The sequence below is a fragment of the Cupressus sempervirens genome, chromosome 5 (assembly GCF_028749045.1).
Source record: "Cupressus sempervirens isolate cs-2001-9-10 chromosome 5, ASM2874904v1, whole genome shotgun sequence".
In the NCBI taxonomy this organism is placed as follows: domain Eukaryota; kingdom Viridiplantae; phylum Streptophyta; class Pinopsida; order Cupressales; family Cupressaceae; genus Cupressus; species Cupressus sempervirens.
In genome coordinates, this window is record NC_143122.1 from 313,563,752 (window position 1) to 313,582,336 (window position 18,585).

The 18,585-nt window shown below is 33.3% G+C and overlaps 1 protein-coding gene across 1 annotated transcript; it reads right to left on the minus strand.

The window, feature by feature from the left end:
* Nucleotides 1–16,852: 16,852 nt before the first annotated feature.
* Nucleotides 16,853–18,356, minus strand: LOC149555901 (complex 1 protein, LYR family protein). The gene is made up of 2 exons (XM_089829995.1): nt 17,935–18,356; nt 16,853–17,314 (listed from the first exon to the last, which is right to left on the minus strand). The coding sequence occupies exons 1-2, from the start codon at nt 18,127–18,129 to the stop codon at nt 17,258–17,260; spliced, it is 252 nt and encodes an 83-aa protein (XP_089686121.1). The 5' UTR covers nt 18,130–18,356; the 3' UTR covers nt 16,853–17,257.
* Between the last annotated feature and the right edge of the window lie 229 nt (nt 18,357–18,585).

Genomic DNA, 18,585 nt, shown 5'->3' on the forward strand with positions numbered 1-18,585 from the left:
GTCAAAGGTATTGTGAATGGGATAGCAAACTAACTAGGCTTAATGTTGGAGGAAACTCAATGATTAAGCATGCTCAGTTGGTACATCACTAGGAACGGTGACCTCCAAAAGGCTTGATCTTGCACCCTTATGAATGTCAACTAGATGCAATGAGTGCTAAATTTTCTATTTACTCACATGATCGATGAGTTCTTGGGAGCCAAGAACCACTGCTCATGAAATATGGGTCAATGAGTTTGACTAAAAATCTACATAGTTGAATCTAATAGCAATGTCACAAAATCGTCATAGCTATAACCTTTGAAGATATGAAAGAGAAGGATTTTCCTATACAAAATTTATGTGGATTCTTATAAACTAGAGTAGAAGTGGAAGACTAATAATTTTTAAATAACAAATAGTGCTAGAAATGTCAACCTAAAACATTCATTCTAATTTTGCACCACTTGACATATTTCTTCCATTAATGTTATGGTCATCCTCTCAACAAATCCATTTTGTTACAATGTCTATACATTTATTTCTTAATTCCTTGTCTTATTTTATCTAAAATATTCTTTAAAACACAAGTCTTAAAAATCTCACTCTCTTATCAATCTAATTTTCTACAAGCTTTCAAATATAAAAAATTATACTTGTAATTAAGAAAGTAAACTCAAGTTCTTCTAGAAAATTACTTGTTGAAACAAAAGTAGTTGCTAAGATAATGTGCCAAACACATTACTATGCATGTTTACAAAATCTTTGTCTCTCTTGTGCCACCAAAATAAAAGTGAACCTTATTTTGTTTTTCAAACACACAATGCTCACAAAATTCAAACTGGGAGAATAATCAACCAAACTATCAACCATATCGTTATTCTTTAAGCTGCTAACATATAACTCTACTATGAATCATCTAATACCACATCATTGAAATAATAGATGGTTTATTTGCATTATAGAATCTATAACATGGTTACACAAATTACTATTATCCAACATCAATAAAATTCCTACCCAATACCACGTGTCAAGTCAAAGCTTCTCTAAGAGTTTGACAACCCTATTTACCAAAAGATATATATACATTGCTATCATACATCTCAAAAAAGAAAATGAGGTTTCTAGCTAAGCTTTGAATGAAGTACATTAGAAGAGTTTAGAAAAGTTGTCACTTGGAAAGAATCCACTTATGTTATAGTATAATTATTTTTAGATATCACTCCTTTTATAATCATCTAAAAGAAAACACATAAACTAATCAACCAAGAATCGTCATTAAAATAAATGTTAGAAGTTCTTAAAAAAGTCATTTCTAATACCAACTTCATCAAAGGACTTGACTTTTCTATGGAGGAATCATCAACTTTATCCATTTTTAGACTTGTGTTTCTTTACATGATGCATTTTTACACAATTTCAACACTTCACTTCATAATTCAATTGGCCCTACACTTTTTTAGATTTTCTTTTATCTCCTTATTTTTACTTGAACTCTATATTTATATCCATAATTTTCAAAGAACAATGTTAAGGTATAACAACCATGGATTATATCATATACCTTAACAATAAAAATGCTTATGTGCCACTAGTTACTCCTTGCAATTTGTTTTCTTATGGTGGCCCTTGCATTGATGGTAATGGAGGGCCTTCTTTTGCTGGTGGTTCAATTTCAATAGGGGTTGTTATGGGTCCCCTTCCTATTTGCTCTATTACTATTGCTTTTGCAGCTAAGTTTGAGAAGGCTTTAGATAAACATATTATCCTCTACAAATCATTTTCGTCTAATGATGAAACCTTGGCATTAAAATTATTAGACTATATCTCTAAGGGCATGTTTGGTTATTGGAATAGGAATAGAAAATTTGGAATAGGTTTTTAACTTTTTGTTTGGTTCATCAATTGACTTCTAAAATGAGCTTATACCCATTCCAAAAAATAGTTGTTATTGGAATAGCCATTCCTATTCCCAATATGCATTCCTATACCTACAACCAAATGGGCCCTAAGTGAATGACTATTTATTTCTAGGATATATACTCATATGGTACTATGAAAAAAACACACACACACACACACACACAGAGGGAAGTCAATGCAAATAATAAATAGATGGCATTCCTTTTTATCTAATCCAATATCTAATAATGATGGTTGTGATCAAACTTAATTTAGGATGGTAAATACACTAGAGACTGAACTTTATCATACTCTACAAAACATAGAAGACTAAATTAATATGATTTTGTTGTGTTTAATTAGCAAAGTATTATTGGAATATGTATACCAATGGGGAGTCACTTCCCATCAGTATTGTTGGAATATGTATACACTGTGGATTCACATCCCATCGGGTATGTGGCTCCCATTGTTAAATTTTTTCTAAGCAAACAAAACAAATCGACCAACACTGTGGTATAATATTTTGGATATGATATTTGTGTGTGTGTGTGTGTGTGTGTGTGTGTGTGTGTGTGTGTGTGTGTGTGTGTGTGTGTGTAATTATGCTAATATATTATACAATTATATTTATATTTTCAATAATTAACATTCACTCTTAGTTTAGAAGGATAAACACGTATGCAAATAGAGCAGCCTTGGCAATATTAAGGAATGACACATCAAGGAATTCTTGGCCTATTAGAACATCAACACATGATATCAAAACAAACTAGCTGATTATCTCTCAAATTTTGGGGTGTGATGGTGTCAATATTTTCTCTTTCAACCCAACAATAGACTATTATTTGTATCCTTCCATTAGTGATTTAGCAAATATGGAAAAACATGGATGAATGTAAAGGTTACAATGCTCTTTTATGTGATCAAGAGATTTTATAATTTTGGCTTGTTTAACTACCACATGGCTTCACCCAGCAAACTGAATGATAGAAGTCAGATGAATTGGTGGAAGGTTTACCAACTGGGACCTCATGGCAGCTCTAGGAAATACTTATATGGCTAATTGTACTTATGGATGTGGTCATAGCCCAAAGATTTTTATCAGTTTGAAACTAGAGTGCTTACACTCTAATCTTTATGTAAATCTGAGGCAAGGACCTTGTTTGCTTATATTATATCTAAACAATGAAGTAGGGTTTTCTTGCTAGTTCTTTCCCTTTGGAGTTTTCGAACTAGCTTTTTTAGTATTAAATATTATTTAGTGGCTCCATCCACCTCTGTCAAAAAATAACACGATATTCACCGAAAAAACTATGAGTAATGGCTCATCACAACATCAATTATATGATATTCACTAAGTACTCAAGAAGGTAATGGTCTATTAGAATATCAAGGAATGATATCCACCAAATACCTATCATATATCTATACAAACAACTCATAGACAATCAATTGGATGACATCTAACACTTAGTTGGATTATAAGATATGACTTTTCATGATCTATTTCAACATTTACATAAAAATGTAAATCATGATTTAAGTGATTGTCACCTTCCAATAACTTATGCATGTACAAGTGAAGATCATTTGAAAGTCATCACTTTCTTATGATGCACACAGGTTTCATAAATTCATGACATTTATAATATATAATGTACAATAATCAATTATTCAGAGACATTTTCTCATAAATTACAATCATACCAAGTTCCTTACAGAAGTGTTCCACCTTTGTTTTAGCAAGTTATTTGGTAAGATTCTCTGCAATCTGATTCTTTGTACTAATATATTTCAGCTTGACCACATTCTTCTCAACCATGTCTTGTATGCAATGATATGGTATCTAAATGTGTTTTGACCTGTTATGAAATACTATATTCAAGGAGACTTGGATGCAGCTCTTGTTATCACAATAGATACTTGCGGGTGCTAGTGGCTTCCCAAACAATCCAACTAGAAGCTCGCTCAACCATATGGCCTCTCGAGCTCCCAAGGAAGTTGCTATATATTTTGCTTCAATGGAGCTTAAAGCTACTAGTGATTTTCTTCTACTAAACCATGATATCATTGTTGATCCCAAGGTAAAACATCCTAATGTACTTGTACGACTAAAGAATTTTCTAACCAATTAGAATCTGCATAACCACTTGGATATAGTTCAACATTTGTGTATCTTAAGCCATATTCAATCATTCCATGAGGATATCTGAGAATGTGTTTTGGTACTACTAATTGAACTTGTTTGAGTTCACACATGAACTGACTTAGTGCATTTACAGCATAACAGATGTTAGGTTGTGTATTCACTAAATACATTAAGGACCCAATAATTTGTCGGTAGAGAGTAGGATCAACATTTCAAAATATTTAGTTGCTTCTTTTAGTTGATGTAGTTTTGTTTCCATAAGAGTCTTCATAGGTTTGTTTTCCATCATTCCAAATCATTTTTGTATGTCCAATGTATACTTCCCTTGGTTTAGAATGATCTCATTAGCATGTTGCTATACTTCTAGTCTCAAAAAGTAGTGTAGTAATCCTAGATCCTTCACATCAAATTTGAATACTAGATCTTGTTTACACTTGACAATTAGGTGATCTTCTCCTGTAATCAATGTCATCAACATATAGTAATAGAATCAACATATCTTGTTGTATTTTGAAATATAGATTGGGGTATGCATCATTTTTAGAGAAACCAAGTTTGGTTAGATGATGATCTATTCATTCATACCAAGCTCGAGGAGCTTATTTTAGCCCATACAATACCTTCCTTAATTTGCATTCATGAGATTGCTTCTCATGTACCACAAATCCTTCAAATTGCTCAAGATAAACTTTTTCTTCTATTACTACATTCAAAAAGGCACTCTTAACATCCATTTGATATATTTTTCATCTTTTAGAAGAAGCAATGGCTATTACAGTTCTAAGAAAGGTATATCTCACAATTGGAGAAAAAGTTTCTTCATAATCAATTCCTTCCTTTTGAGAGAAACCTCTTGTAACAAATCTAGCTTTGTATTTGTCAATACTTCCATCTGAGGCATGCTTGAATTTAAATAACCATTTAGAGAATATGCTTGATTTATTTTGGGTCTAGGAACAATATCCCAAACTATATTCTTGAGGATTGGGTTAGATTCCTCTGTCATGAATCTTTCCAGTTTTTGTTGTTTCATTGCTTCTTCTACATTTGAAGGTTCAAAACTTGAGAGTTCACTCATGAGTACAATATAGCTAGAGAATATATTTAGTTTTTGCCTTTCTCTAATAGATATAGAAGGAGTTGCAATATTTTAGGATTCTTAAATTATCTTGTTGGCCCCTAAAGGTCTCTTCTTATTTTCTTTAGATATATATGTCGTATCCATAGGTTCTAAGGAGTTATTTTCTTCTATTTGATTCTCCCTCTAAATCTTAGGAATTGATTCTTCTTATGTTTCTTCATTATTTAATTCATTTTCAACTTTGGATCTCTTGTATGCAATATCTTCATAAAATATTACATCCTGACTCAATTCAATGTTTCTTTGTCTAGGGATGTAAATATGATATGCTTTAGATGTTTCACTGTATCCTATGAAAAAAATTATATTTTCCCTAAAGGTTCTAGTTTAGTTCTTTTCTCTTTAGGAATGTGAATACAAATAGGGCACTCGAAACTTCTTATATGACTAAGATTAGGTTTCTTTCCAAAAAAATATTTCTTTAGGGGTTTTATGTTGAAAATGTAAATATGGACACCTATTCTGAATTTTTAAAAAAAGGAGCTTTAGAGGCTTCACCCCAAAGGTAAGTTTCTAAGTTTTGATCATGTAACATGGCTTTAATGGCTTCAACTATAGTTTTATTCTTTCTTTTTGCTACCCCATTTTGTTGGGAATTGTAAGGAACGGAAAACTCTCTCTTGATCCCAACACTTTTCTAATAATTAAGAAAGATCTTTGAAGTATATTCTTTACCATTATTAGTGCTTAGAATTTTATTTTTCTTTCTTCATATGTTTTCTACAAGAGCTTTGAATTCTTTAAACTTTGTCAAAATCTCTTCAGACTCTTTACATTTTGGGAAATAAATCCATGTTTTTTTGGAGAGGTCATCAGCAAAGATGATATAGTATAAGAATCCTCCTAAGGGATAGACATTGGCCCACATAAGTCAAAGTGGACAAGCTCTAAACATCTTTGGTTTTGCTTTCACTATTATGAAAAGTGGTTTCAATATTCTTCCCTAAAGCACAACCTTTACAGGTTCCTTATGGTTAGGTTTGAGTTTGGGTAATCTTGTTACCATTTTATGTATACAAGGTATGAAGATGCCCCCATCTTCTATGCCAAATTTCATTTTCTTTGATGGAATCATGAACTAGTGTTGCAAGAGAGCAAGAGTTTAATTTGTATAGACATCCATATCTAGAGCCAATTTTGTAGGCATTTTTTATATTTGAGTTCTTAGGCCAAGCTAGGACTTTTCTATCCATAAATGTGATCTTGTATCCTTCATCTTCAAGTGTTGATATTGGGACCAAATTTCTCTTTATGCCAAGTACGTATAGTACTTAGTGAGCTCAAGTGAGATTCCTAATTTAAGATTATAGTATATATGCCTATGCCTTTTACTGGGTAGCTAGTAGTCTCCAATTGTTACATCATCAACATAGTCTTCCTTGATTGAATCTAATTTCTCTTTGAAACTAGTAATGCATTGGGATGCTCCATTACCAATCACCCAGGTATTGATATGTTTGAGAGTTGAATAAAAAGCATTATTTTGTGAATTTCATTAGAGTTGTCGACTTTGGCAAACAATGCTTGTTTCTTGAGTCTATCAAGACATTTAGATGTTGGATGGCCATAATTATCACATCTAAAGCATTGCATTTTGGAGTAACCTATATATTTCCTTTTCATTTGAATTTTTGTTGAACTTCTTTCTTTTATTTACTTGGGTTGAAAGAACTTGGATATCTACTTTTCTTGAAGTGGTACTAATGCCTCGAGATGTTAACATACATTCTTCTTGTATGCAATCAACTTTGAGTCTATCAAGTTTAGAAAATTTGGATCGAGAGCATAGTCCTTGTCTAAACATATCCCATGATGTTGGGGGTTCTTTAAGAGCCATTATGGTAAATTCCTTGCCATCACAAATATGACCTATTGTAGAGAATTGATTTCTTAGCTTTCTTGTTCTCATAAATATGAGATGGCTTCTCCTTTATTCATCTTGATGTTGGAGAGTTTGTCTCTTAATGTGATAATTCTAATGGTATTGTTAATCCCAAACATCTATTCTAGAGCTTTGAATATTTCATGTGTTGTGTCTAGCTTTGGGATGATCCTTAACACCCCGTGTCCACAATTAATTTCATGGCTTTAGTATTATCATTTTCCCATTTCTCCGCTTCATCACTCCCTTTGGGCGGCCAAAACTTGAGTCCCCTTCGAGTCTAGTCTCACACCATTTACCATTTTTATGGATATGGAATATTTGAGTGCACTAGATAGTTAAGTCTAGTTAGGATCATCTCTTAAACCTACTATGATACCATGTTAATATTATCATACTATATTTGTGAGTAAACAACTCTTTATTTATGGGATATAAATCCTTATGTTACTATGACACACACATGCACGCGTGCACAGAGAGAGAGAGAGAGAGAGAGAGAAAGAGAGAGAGAGAGAGAGAGAGAGAGAGAGAGAGAGATGAATGCAAATGATAAACAAAGGACAAATTGTTTTATATAATCCAATATCTAATAATGATGATTGTAAATGAACTTAATTTAGGATGTTAAATAAACTAGAGATTGAACTTTATCAAACTCTGCAAAACACGAAAAACTAAATTAATATGTTTTTGTTGTGTTTAATTTGCAGAGTATTGTTGGAATATATATATACCAACAAAGAGTCATGTCCCCCATGGGAAGCCACTCCACTGTGGAGTCATGTCCCATCAGCTACGTGCTTCTTGGTGTTAATTTTTGTTTAAGAAAACAATACAAATCGACCAACACAATCACACGTTTAACCAGCCCGTCAAACTTGAATTTGGTCAATCAATATTTCCTTTGTTATTAATATGGTATAATATTTTGGATATGATATTTTAGTAATTATATATATAAATATACATATATATGTAGTATATGTGTGTGTGTGTGTATACATATACATACACACACACACACACACACCCGCCCGCACACACGCACGCGCACGCACACACACACACACACACACGCGTATATGTATACATATACATATGTAATATATGTGTGTTTGTGTGTGTGTGTGTATATATATATATGTACACACACACACACACACACACACACACACACACACACACATGTATGTATACATATATACATATATATATGTGTGTGTGCGTGTACATATATACATATACATATATGTATAGATATATATATGTGTGTGTATATATGTAAACATATATATGTATATGTATACATATATACATATATGTGTGTGTGTGTGTGTATATATATACATATGTGTGTGTGGATATATATATGTATATATATGTACACACACACACATATATATACATATGTATATCTCTACACACACACACACACACATATACATATGTATATCTATACATACATACATACATACATACATACATACATACATACATACATACATATATATATATATATATATATATATATGGAGGATAACCCATATCTAGTTGTATAACTTATCATGATGTTGACTTTTATGCACTCTAGAAGCTCTCCAAAGGCCTTTATATACAGACACTCTTAGTGTACTCTTGATGTGGCATATATGACATATTGAATGACTATCATCATTTTGATCATACTCTCTATTGGTCTATTGTGTGCTTGTGTTGAGTTCTTAGTTCTTGTGTGTACTATGTTTCTTGTGTCTCTCTTTTGTGCTCTTTTCATTTTTTGCATCATGGATTTAAATGTCCTCCTCTAACTTCACACAACTATTCTTACATAGTATCAGAGCTTGGAGATTTTCTCATCACATAGCCTTTCAAGATCATTGTTGCTTCAACACCTCAACCCGAATACAGAGTATTGCAAAAATTGAGTGTCTAGAGCCAGATCTAACCTCGCCATTGCGTCTGGAACGCTGATTCGATAAAAATTGACTATAAACTTGGCTACCTTAGCCCAAAGTCGACCATGTGTGTGTATGTGTGTGTGTGTGTGTGTGTATTACATTCTAACATATTATACACTAATAATAACATCATAATATATTGAAAAGTGTGATAATAAAATACACAAATATATATATATATATATATATATATATATATATATATATATATATATATATATATATATATATATATTATCTTGATTGAACTAACACATTAATAGTTGGCACGTGTATTTCAACCTTTCTTTGGAAACCTTTACCATGGTGCCTATTTGGGTTCATCTCCCCTACCTACCTCTTCATCTTTAGGTGGATCATATTCTAGAAGAAGTTGGTGATGCTCTAGGTGACTTCATGATGATATATGAGGACTCGTCTGATATGCTACATTCTACTTTTACTCAATTCTTGTTGAATTTGATGCCTCAAATGGTTTCCTGCTAAGATTGAGTTGAAATTTCCAATGGGTTCTTGGACCCAATGTTTGGATTATGAAGGCTTCCCTTTCAGATGTAGAAAGTGTTTTTAGACAGCACATGTTGCTCCTAATTGCGGGAAAGGGATAGCTAAACTAAAAAAGTCACCCTCATGGTGGAAAGGTACTTCTAATGTTCGTTGCACCATTTATAAGGGTCTCGCTCCTTCGGATGGAAAAACTAGTGCTTCAATGATGGATTATGATGGAAAGTCTCCTCCTGTTTCCACTATGGGTTCCTCCTCTTTAATTAATGTAGTTGTTTTGTCTAACACCAAAATTTAAGGTGTGATTGTTGTTCCTGCTAAAAGATTATCAGTTGATTCTATCATGGTCGTTATCTCTACTCCTACTCCCATGGTGCTTGTTGGCCTTGCTACAACAAAAAATATGGTTTCATCTTTTGTTGTAGGCTATGTACCTCTTGGGAAGCTTGCTACTACTAGTTCTACCCCTCTTGGGGAGCTTCTTGTCTTAATTACAGAGCTGATGCTAGCTCTACTTCCTTAGGTAAGCCTATCTCTACTAGTTCTCATAGGTTAATGGATTCAGTGGTTTGGGATGTTGCGGTGGCCTAAGTGGAAGATGGATGAATTACAATAAAAGATAATCATACAAAGAAGCCATGTCCTCCTTTCAACATGACTCTTAGATCCCACATGCATGTATCAAAGTGAATATCTTAACTTTGTTGTTAGACTATCTTCTTAGGGCAATCTTGTGTTTAGCAATTTTTCTTTTCTTGACTGCTAGTTTGTGCCTGTGGGGGTTACGAGTTGTTTGGCTCCCTTTCAGTGTCTTTGTATTGTTTTGTCTTTTGCTTCGTTTCTCTATGTGGAGCTCATTGTATATCTTTCAATTCCAAGCCCCCTTGGTTAAAACCTATTTTGTGTTACATTTAGGGGTCCCTTCAAAAGCAGTTGTCATTTAATCAAAAAACATAGATTCTATCATTATCTCTTCACTTAGCAAACCCAAGCTATTTTTTGAAGTGTTATTATAATCTCCATATTAAGATTACTCCATTAACTTAGTACTAAAAAAGATCAAATTTACACATCTATCCCCCTCTTCCATTTATATATCTATGAAAAAATGCCCAATCACTACTACATTGGAAGCATTTTAATCAATTATTTTCATATTGAGATTATCCCCTGAACTTTATAATGAAAAGAATCAATTTTATTCATTTATCCCCTTCTGTCCTTTCTCTATCTATGGAAAACTACTCATTCACTACCACATCAAATACATTTAAACTTTTGATTACAAAGTCCCCTTCATGCTACTATTTTTATATGATACTTTCAACAAGCACTTGTGATATCATACTTTAGCATTACTTCCATGCATTCCGTATACTCCCCTCATTCTTTATTAATCGTGGATCTATATTTCATGATTATATTTCATCTTGCTTGTTATATTATGCTTGTGTAATATCCTTTAGTTATTAGGCAAAAAAAAAACAAGTGATGTACTTACTTCCCCACTTGTTATCTTGTACAACTTTTTCTATATACTTATTCCATACAAGGTGTATATGGCTAACTTCCTATGTTTTTCATTCCTCTAAAATATTGAAAAAATCCAATCATGCTCTTTGACATTGAGGATATAACATATTTATTGTTATGCTTTTTTCATAAGTTAAGTGCATCAATCAAGTAGACCACAACGTCAACTTTTCAACAACCCTATGTATAGAAGCAATGTTTATTATCATATTGCACATGAATTTGTGTTGTATAAAGTAAGGGGTTCATAGCTGCAATCTTTGGCAACCATTGGGAGATATCAATCATTTTTAGATTTTACATGACTTCATGTTGTATAAGGGGGTCACATGATTAGCAAATAAATAATGTTATAAATCATAATTTTAAAAAAATACAAAACAAATCAACCTAGGGTCCAAAAACAAACACTAATGACTAATAAATGAAAAGGATTAAAAACTATTAGTGTGAACAAAGATATAAAACAATATGTTGGTCAAGCCAAGTACATCTATGGAAAAGGAACAATAACTATACTTAAAAGAGCAATAAGTAGCACTTGCATCTAAAGGAGGTTCAAATAGTAAACCAATTAAAAATTATTAGATTAATTTTTAAATATATTTCATAACACATAATTAATTATATACTGTAAGATAAATCTATATATGTTCTAATTCTATATGTACATTTTGACAAGGTTGTGAACAATCAATTAGAGATTTACAAGTAGATAGTTGTAGGATCAAATCTTAAGTTTTAAAAATAAACTATGTATCAAAGATCGTGAATCATATGTGACAAATTCATAATAAATTTTCCTATTAAATTTTTTTTAAAACTTTATATAAATATATTTCATAACACATAATTAATTATATACTGTAAGATAAATCTATATATGTTCTAATTCTATATGTACATTTTGACAAGGTTGTGAACAATCAATTAGAGATTTACAAGTAGATAGTTGTAGGATCAAATCTTAAGTTTTAAAAATAAACTATGTATCAAAGATCGTGAATCATATGTGACAAATTCATAATAAATTTTCCTATTAAATTTTTTTTAAAACTTTATATAAAAATGCAATTATTATATAACAATAAAAATATTTGTATAATAATTTATAATTAAATTAATTCTAATATATATTCTTGTTATTATTAAATTTTTTTAAATACATAAATAGTAAAACACATTTTAATCTTGATGGAAAATAATCCTTTAAAAGGAAAATTAGAAGAAAAGTTAATATAAAGTTAATTCTTTTTAAATATTTTTTTCATTCTTATTGAAACATTAAAAATTTATAGAATATCTTAATAAGCGAAGATACTAATTCTTTGTACCCATTCTTTATCTTTTTAAATATTTAAATATGTATACTTATAACTTTTCGAACAATGCAAAATCATTTCAAACTTGCCTTCTAACAAAAACAAAAGGGCAGACTGCCAGAAGCCCACTCCACAGTTTAAGGCCTATTGGCTATAACTAAAGAGCCGCCCACTAAAACATATCAGATGAAGTCATTTAACCTCAACTTTGCTTGCATTTCTTCTTTTTCTTTTCCTCCTTGATTTTGGTAATCAGATTTGATATCATAATGTTATTTCCGGAATTAAATTCAACAAATGAACTAATGAAAATCATTCCTGAGTAACAGCTTGAAGGTGAAAAATATCTGCTTCACATTAATTGTTTGTATAGATAATATACCTCATCATTCTTGACCGATTACATACTCCATCCTTATGGTGCTCCTACTTATGAGGTTTGCTGCTTGTAGAAAACAATGAATTTTCTTTGCTGGACTTACATCTTGGTATTCTTCAGAATTTGTGCAATTATAATCCAGTTTACCTGAACCCATGCAATTGTAATCCATTTTACCTGAATCCATGTAAGTATAATCCATTTTACCTGAAGCTTTGTAACATTGCTGTATTCCATTTTTCCTATCTTATACCAAGGTTTCCCTCTCTCCTTTTCCTTTCTTTTTGATGAGTTGTGGCTTGTTTTCCCACTTTTTGAACCAAGGAAAGAACATCTGGAAGCTATATGAACACATTGACAGTAATCCTTACAATGAAAGCCACTATTTTTCCTAATCTAGGATTAGTTTCCACTTAAATCCTTCCATTTCATCTTGTTTCTTCATATGAACGTCTCACCTCTCTGTATGCTCATTTCCAAATTCCAACACTATAAAATGACATCTGGACATCCAAAAAACTCCCTGGATGACTAGCACGAGAGGGGCACTGGAAAAGTTTATCGACTTTTTGGGAGGCTGGATTAAAATCCGGATGCAGTTGTTTGGGCACAAAAACATTTATTCTAAAAACTGGGTGGCCCTCTTCCAAAATGGATAGCATGACTTCTTCTCAGAGATAAATAATGGCTAAGCCTCCAAAAAAGGAACGATAGTTCACCTTCCCTAAACCTATGTCAACCCAAACATTTCAAAATCCATCTTTGAAGATATGTTTTGGGGTGAAAAACATCTCAAAAGATGATAACCTTACTAGCTAGCCTAATAAATAAACAGAGGTGGTAAGAAAGCAGTTTGAGATGTCCTGAAGGAAAACTCTGTGGATAAGAGAGTTTGGCATGGGAAAACCCTTCGATAAGAAAAAATAGAACCATGTACTGTAACATATGTTGGCTATCCTGGAAAAAGCATTATTTTCCTTCCATATCTAGAGAGTATTAAGCAATACCTGGCACGGGATGGGCAATTTTAAAGTCCCTATGAAACTCTACTAGTAACAAGTGCCTAGCATAATTCATGGTTAATACATTATTTAACAGCTTGACATGAGAGAGCATCTATTGGTATCAAGAATCAATTATGATTGAGTAGATTTCATGTCAATGGCAAGCTGTTATGCACTCAATACATGCTGAATCCTCTATGGAGCTCATCTACTAACAAGTGTTATATATTATTTAAAAACTAGATATATGGTAGCATCTATTTGGCATCACAAATAAATTATGATTGAATAATTTATCTGTCATTGGCAAGCCCGTATAGTGCATTAAATTTCAAATGACGTAAAAATGCCCCTGACAATTGCAGAGCAATAGGATTCAACACAGGGAAGCTAACTAAAAACTAAATATAGGCTTGAAAAAATAAATGTATTGCAATTACTTTACTATTACACGACCTTGAAAGTGAATGCAAAACCAAGGGCCCTCATCCTCCTAACATCAGACGATTAAAGGGCCTTGACTTTTTGCAGGGCAAAACTTCTACAATTTGCCATCTCTCACACTTCTCTCTATTTATCAAGCAACTCAATTTGCAAAGCAAAATTGAAGGCCCTCAGCCTTTTACAATTTGCCATCTCTCACACTTCTCTCTATTTATCAAGCAACTCGATTTGCAAAGCAAAATTGAAGGCCCTCAGCCTTCTATTGTCAGGCAAGTACCTAAAGGCCTTCGCTACTGCTCACTTCTTGTCTATCTGACATTAGACACAAAAAATGAGGAGTTCACCAAATTATCACTTACCCCTCGACTAACCTTTTTATGGTAACTCATGTTGCTCCTAGTTTACTTATGGTCCGAATTCCGATGTTTTAGACTCTTCTGCATATCCTTGCATCATTTCATTGCTGAACATTGCCCTGAACAAAAATACTCGAATAATATTATAATACTCATCCTTCCCGGTAGAAATATATGGTATGCCTTCCTCAAAGTTCAGCCCGTTTTGTTGGTTAAGTGCTTCAAAGAAAAAAGGAATACCTTAGGCTTATACATATGTTTGTTCGTAAATAGAGTTGAAATTGTTAAAGAAAAAAATATGATAAAGGTGAGACCTGCTAACCACTTGCACCGCGGTCACCAATTTCCATAAGCATCTTCAGTCATCATCAAATGCGAGTTAAAATGACAATAATCCACTAGCCAACAGGTCCAAAGTCAATGTGTATGTGCATCTGAACTTGTGAAAAGGAAATTAATGTTTACTGCTTTGATCAAAGTCAGGAGTTTTCTATATTCTATACGAATCGTAGTTTCTTCAGACTATTAATCAAGTTTGACAGGATCTTCCTTTTGCTACTGTAAACATTCATTATATGTTTACAGTTTCTTGAACCAATTTGAAACAACAGCGACACTCTCTGAGTAGCGATTCCTACCTCATTAACCATAATATTAGGGTTCACTATATGTAATATGGTGATTGACTGTGAGCAAAGAGAAGAAGATACATTGCACCAAAAGGTGAAAGAAATGCTGAAATTAGATACAGACCAGTTCTGCTGAAAATGTAAAAAGTGACAAAAACAATGACTGGACTCCTAAATAATGGTTTATAACATGCATGGTTTCATACTTATTCAGGCATTACAGAAAATATTTTGGACTTCTCTTTACAGTATAAGCTTTCTACTGTCAAATACTAAAAATAAAATGTATAAAAAGAGCATCCACAAACAGCTGTCCGAAGTCCTTATGACAAGTCCACTCCATGGAGGTTTAGCTCAGAGGAAATGGTGGATAGCTCCTTGATTGCAATAATATTCACAGAAAAATGGCGGCCGGTACTGGATTCAATCTACTCTATGAATGTTCATACAGTGGCAGCTTGATTATTTTGGTGTCCAACTGTTACAAGCTAGGGTTGCCATTGCACCAAAAGATCAACTTGTCAATGTCTGATGCAACCACTATACTTATAGAACATAGGAGGTGGTCGAGCCATGCGACAAATCCCAAAGAGGAATATTGGTGGTTAGGCCAACAAAACCCCCTCGGCGTTACCCGAGGAGAAATAAAACATAGGAGTTGGTCAAGCTGTGCGACAAATCCCGAAGGGGAATATTGGTGGTTAGGCCAACAAAACCCCTTCGGCGTTACCCGAGGAGATTCAAACATATGACCAAGCCCTGATACCACTTGTTACAAGCTAAGGTTGCCATCGCACCAAAAGATCGACTTGTCAATAACTAATACAACCGCTAAACTTGAACACCAGAGGCAGTTAAGCCATGTTGGGAATCCCAAAAGAGAACGTTGGTGGTTAGTCCAACACCAACATCCCAACTGTCAAGGCCTATAAGACAGAGTCCAGCTACAGATGAAAGCCTCCTTTTAACAAACCCAAGTTAATGGACATGTGACCATATCACTAGCAAACATGTATATCCTTGACAGCGCTCATCTGTTGTGGGACTTTTTACTAAATCTTTGTGTGGTTTCCAGATTGTTCAAGAACCTCTAGTCATAGGAGGGGGCTTGCCATGTTTATTTAATCAGCAAAGCAAGATTTCTCAGTTTGAATGTCTTTAGACTTTTTCACATGCACTATAATGACTAGACTTCTAATATTGTCCTTTTAAGCTTTTCAGTCCTTGGCATCGTTAATATGTGAACTGAGTTGCAGCATAAATTATAAATGTTTGAGGCATTCACTCATGTGCTTTAACTCCTTTGGCTGGCATTCCATGCTTCCTTGGGCATTACTCTCCAGCAGAAACAACGAATATTCTGAGAATTCAGGGCTTAAGTCTATACAAGATCAAAGAAAACATGTTGCCAGATAGAATAACAAAACTCTGAAGACTTACATTCCTTGCCTCCACAACGACCAGATGGCCACATGTGATTTTTCTCACCCTTAAGGGACTAATGATTTAAACCAATATTAGATCACCCAGGGTAGCCCTGCACGATTATATCCACACACGTTCATCTTGCTTTTCATTTCCTACATGTCTACAATTTTTTCAAACAATTAATGAATTTAGAACGGCAAAAATAAAAGTACAGCTACGACGTCATATGCATATATGTTAAATAGATTTATACAGCTATCTATATTCAAATATTCACGATAATACTGCAAGACCTCCAAAATACAGTGCAATCTGAAACTCTTAAAGCATTTTCCAACCCTTGAACCCTATCATCCTTCAAGGGCATATCAAATAAAACCGTAAAGCAAGCTAAAAGTGCAACTAAAATTTTAAAAACAAAGAACGAGGGCTGAGCCCTGATACAAGAAATCTTAGGTCAACTAAAAGCCCAAAAATAACAAGAAAAAAACGGTGATTGAAGATTCCAAATTTGAAACTTGTGAAATCCTAACCTTCCCAAGATACCAGTATCCTTGACCCACAATACATATAGATCATTACAGTAAAAGTGAACCGTAAACCCTAATCACTTTGTGAATGGATTTTCTCTTCAAGCATTACGTATTAGCACAGATTTCTTTCAGGTTCTTAGCAGCCGCTTCGTCCACTTGGTACTAAAACACAATCAAAGAGCCAAAACGAGTAAGCTTTTAATTAGATCAAGCCCTCAAACTCATATCTGAAATTTTGAACCGAATCGTTTCTATTACAGAACTCCATGAAATAACTATTTTACAATAGAAAATCTAAAGAGCTAAAAGGTCAATTATATAATCCAAAACCTAAAGAAAATTGGCATTAGCTCAATGTAAATGGCATTCTTCCAATGTAAACTTCTGTTGAATATTCTTAAAACGCTATTTTTTAATCTAGTAAACATTTTGATCGCAACCCTCGATGAGAAATGTTAACTTTACGAAACAAGACACGCAGAAAACTCATCCCAATGCAAATGGTATTCTTCCAATGTAATTTTTGTTCTACCGTTAACCGATCAATAATTGCAGTTTTTTCATAATACTCGTTTTCATTCAAAACTCTAAAAAATAGTATTTTCACAATACAAAATCCAGAAAAAATTGGCATCTAACGAATGCAAAGGGCTTACTTCCAATGTAAACTGGATTCTACTGCAAACCCACTAAAGTTTGCATTTGTTCAATTTCAAACGAAAAACAAAAAGTTACTTCAGACCAGTAGTTGTCCAATAGATTCTGAGGTTTGAAATTTTTACCTTTTTGAGAACCCAACAGGTGTGATTGTATGTTCTCTGAAGTAATTCATCCATAGAGGCAGAATCTGGTACTTCTCTGTAGTTAACGAAATTCTCTCTCGCATATTTTTGATAATAGGATCTACTCTGCTGGGGCAAGAGCCTGATCAGCCTCAAAACTTCAGAATATGCTCTTAAAGCCTTCTCCATTCTCATTGAAACCCAAAGAAGGAGGTACCTAACAAACACGTACCACAATGTCCCGAGAAATGTACGTTGAACCTACACGCATCTCTATTAGCAGTTGTAAATGTTCCTGGCGACTTGAAACAGATCTTGAAATTATGCTTCTTTCTGGCTATGAAGAGATTCAGCACTTTGGTTTCAGACAATAAACAACGATAACGGTTGTTATGTGTGTTTCTCATATCCACTTTCTTCATTGTGTCGGTTGATCATGTAAACAATCTGCTTGTCCCTCGGGTTTGGTTGCGAACATAGGAATTGAAAGTTAGAATTGAAAATAAGAATAGGAATGAGAATGGAAAATGGCAATCTCAATCTCCTTTGGGGCTGTTTGGATCGTGGACTTGAGTGCGAATTAGAATTTGGAATTCTAAAAAGTTTTCAATCCCCTGTTTGGGTATGCAAAACACGAATTAGAATTTGGTA

Excerpts from the sequence above, each read along its gene's own strand:
- LOC149555901 (XM_089829995.1), bottom strand. The coding sequence starts at position 18,129 with ATGAGAATGGAGAAGGCTTTAAGAGCATATTCTGAAGTTTTGAGGCTG. Across the intron at positions 17,315-17,934 it reads CCTGTTGGGTTCTCAAAAAG|TACCAAGTGGACGAAGCGGC; the intron begins GTAAAAATTTCA and ends ATTGTGTTTTAG.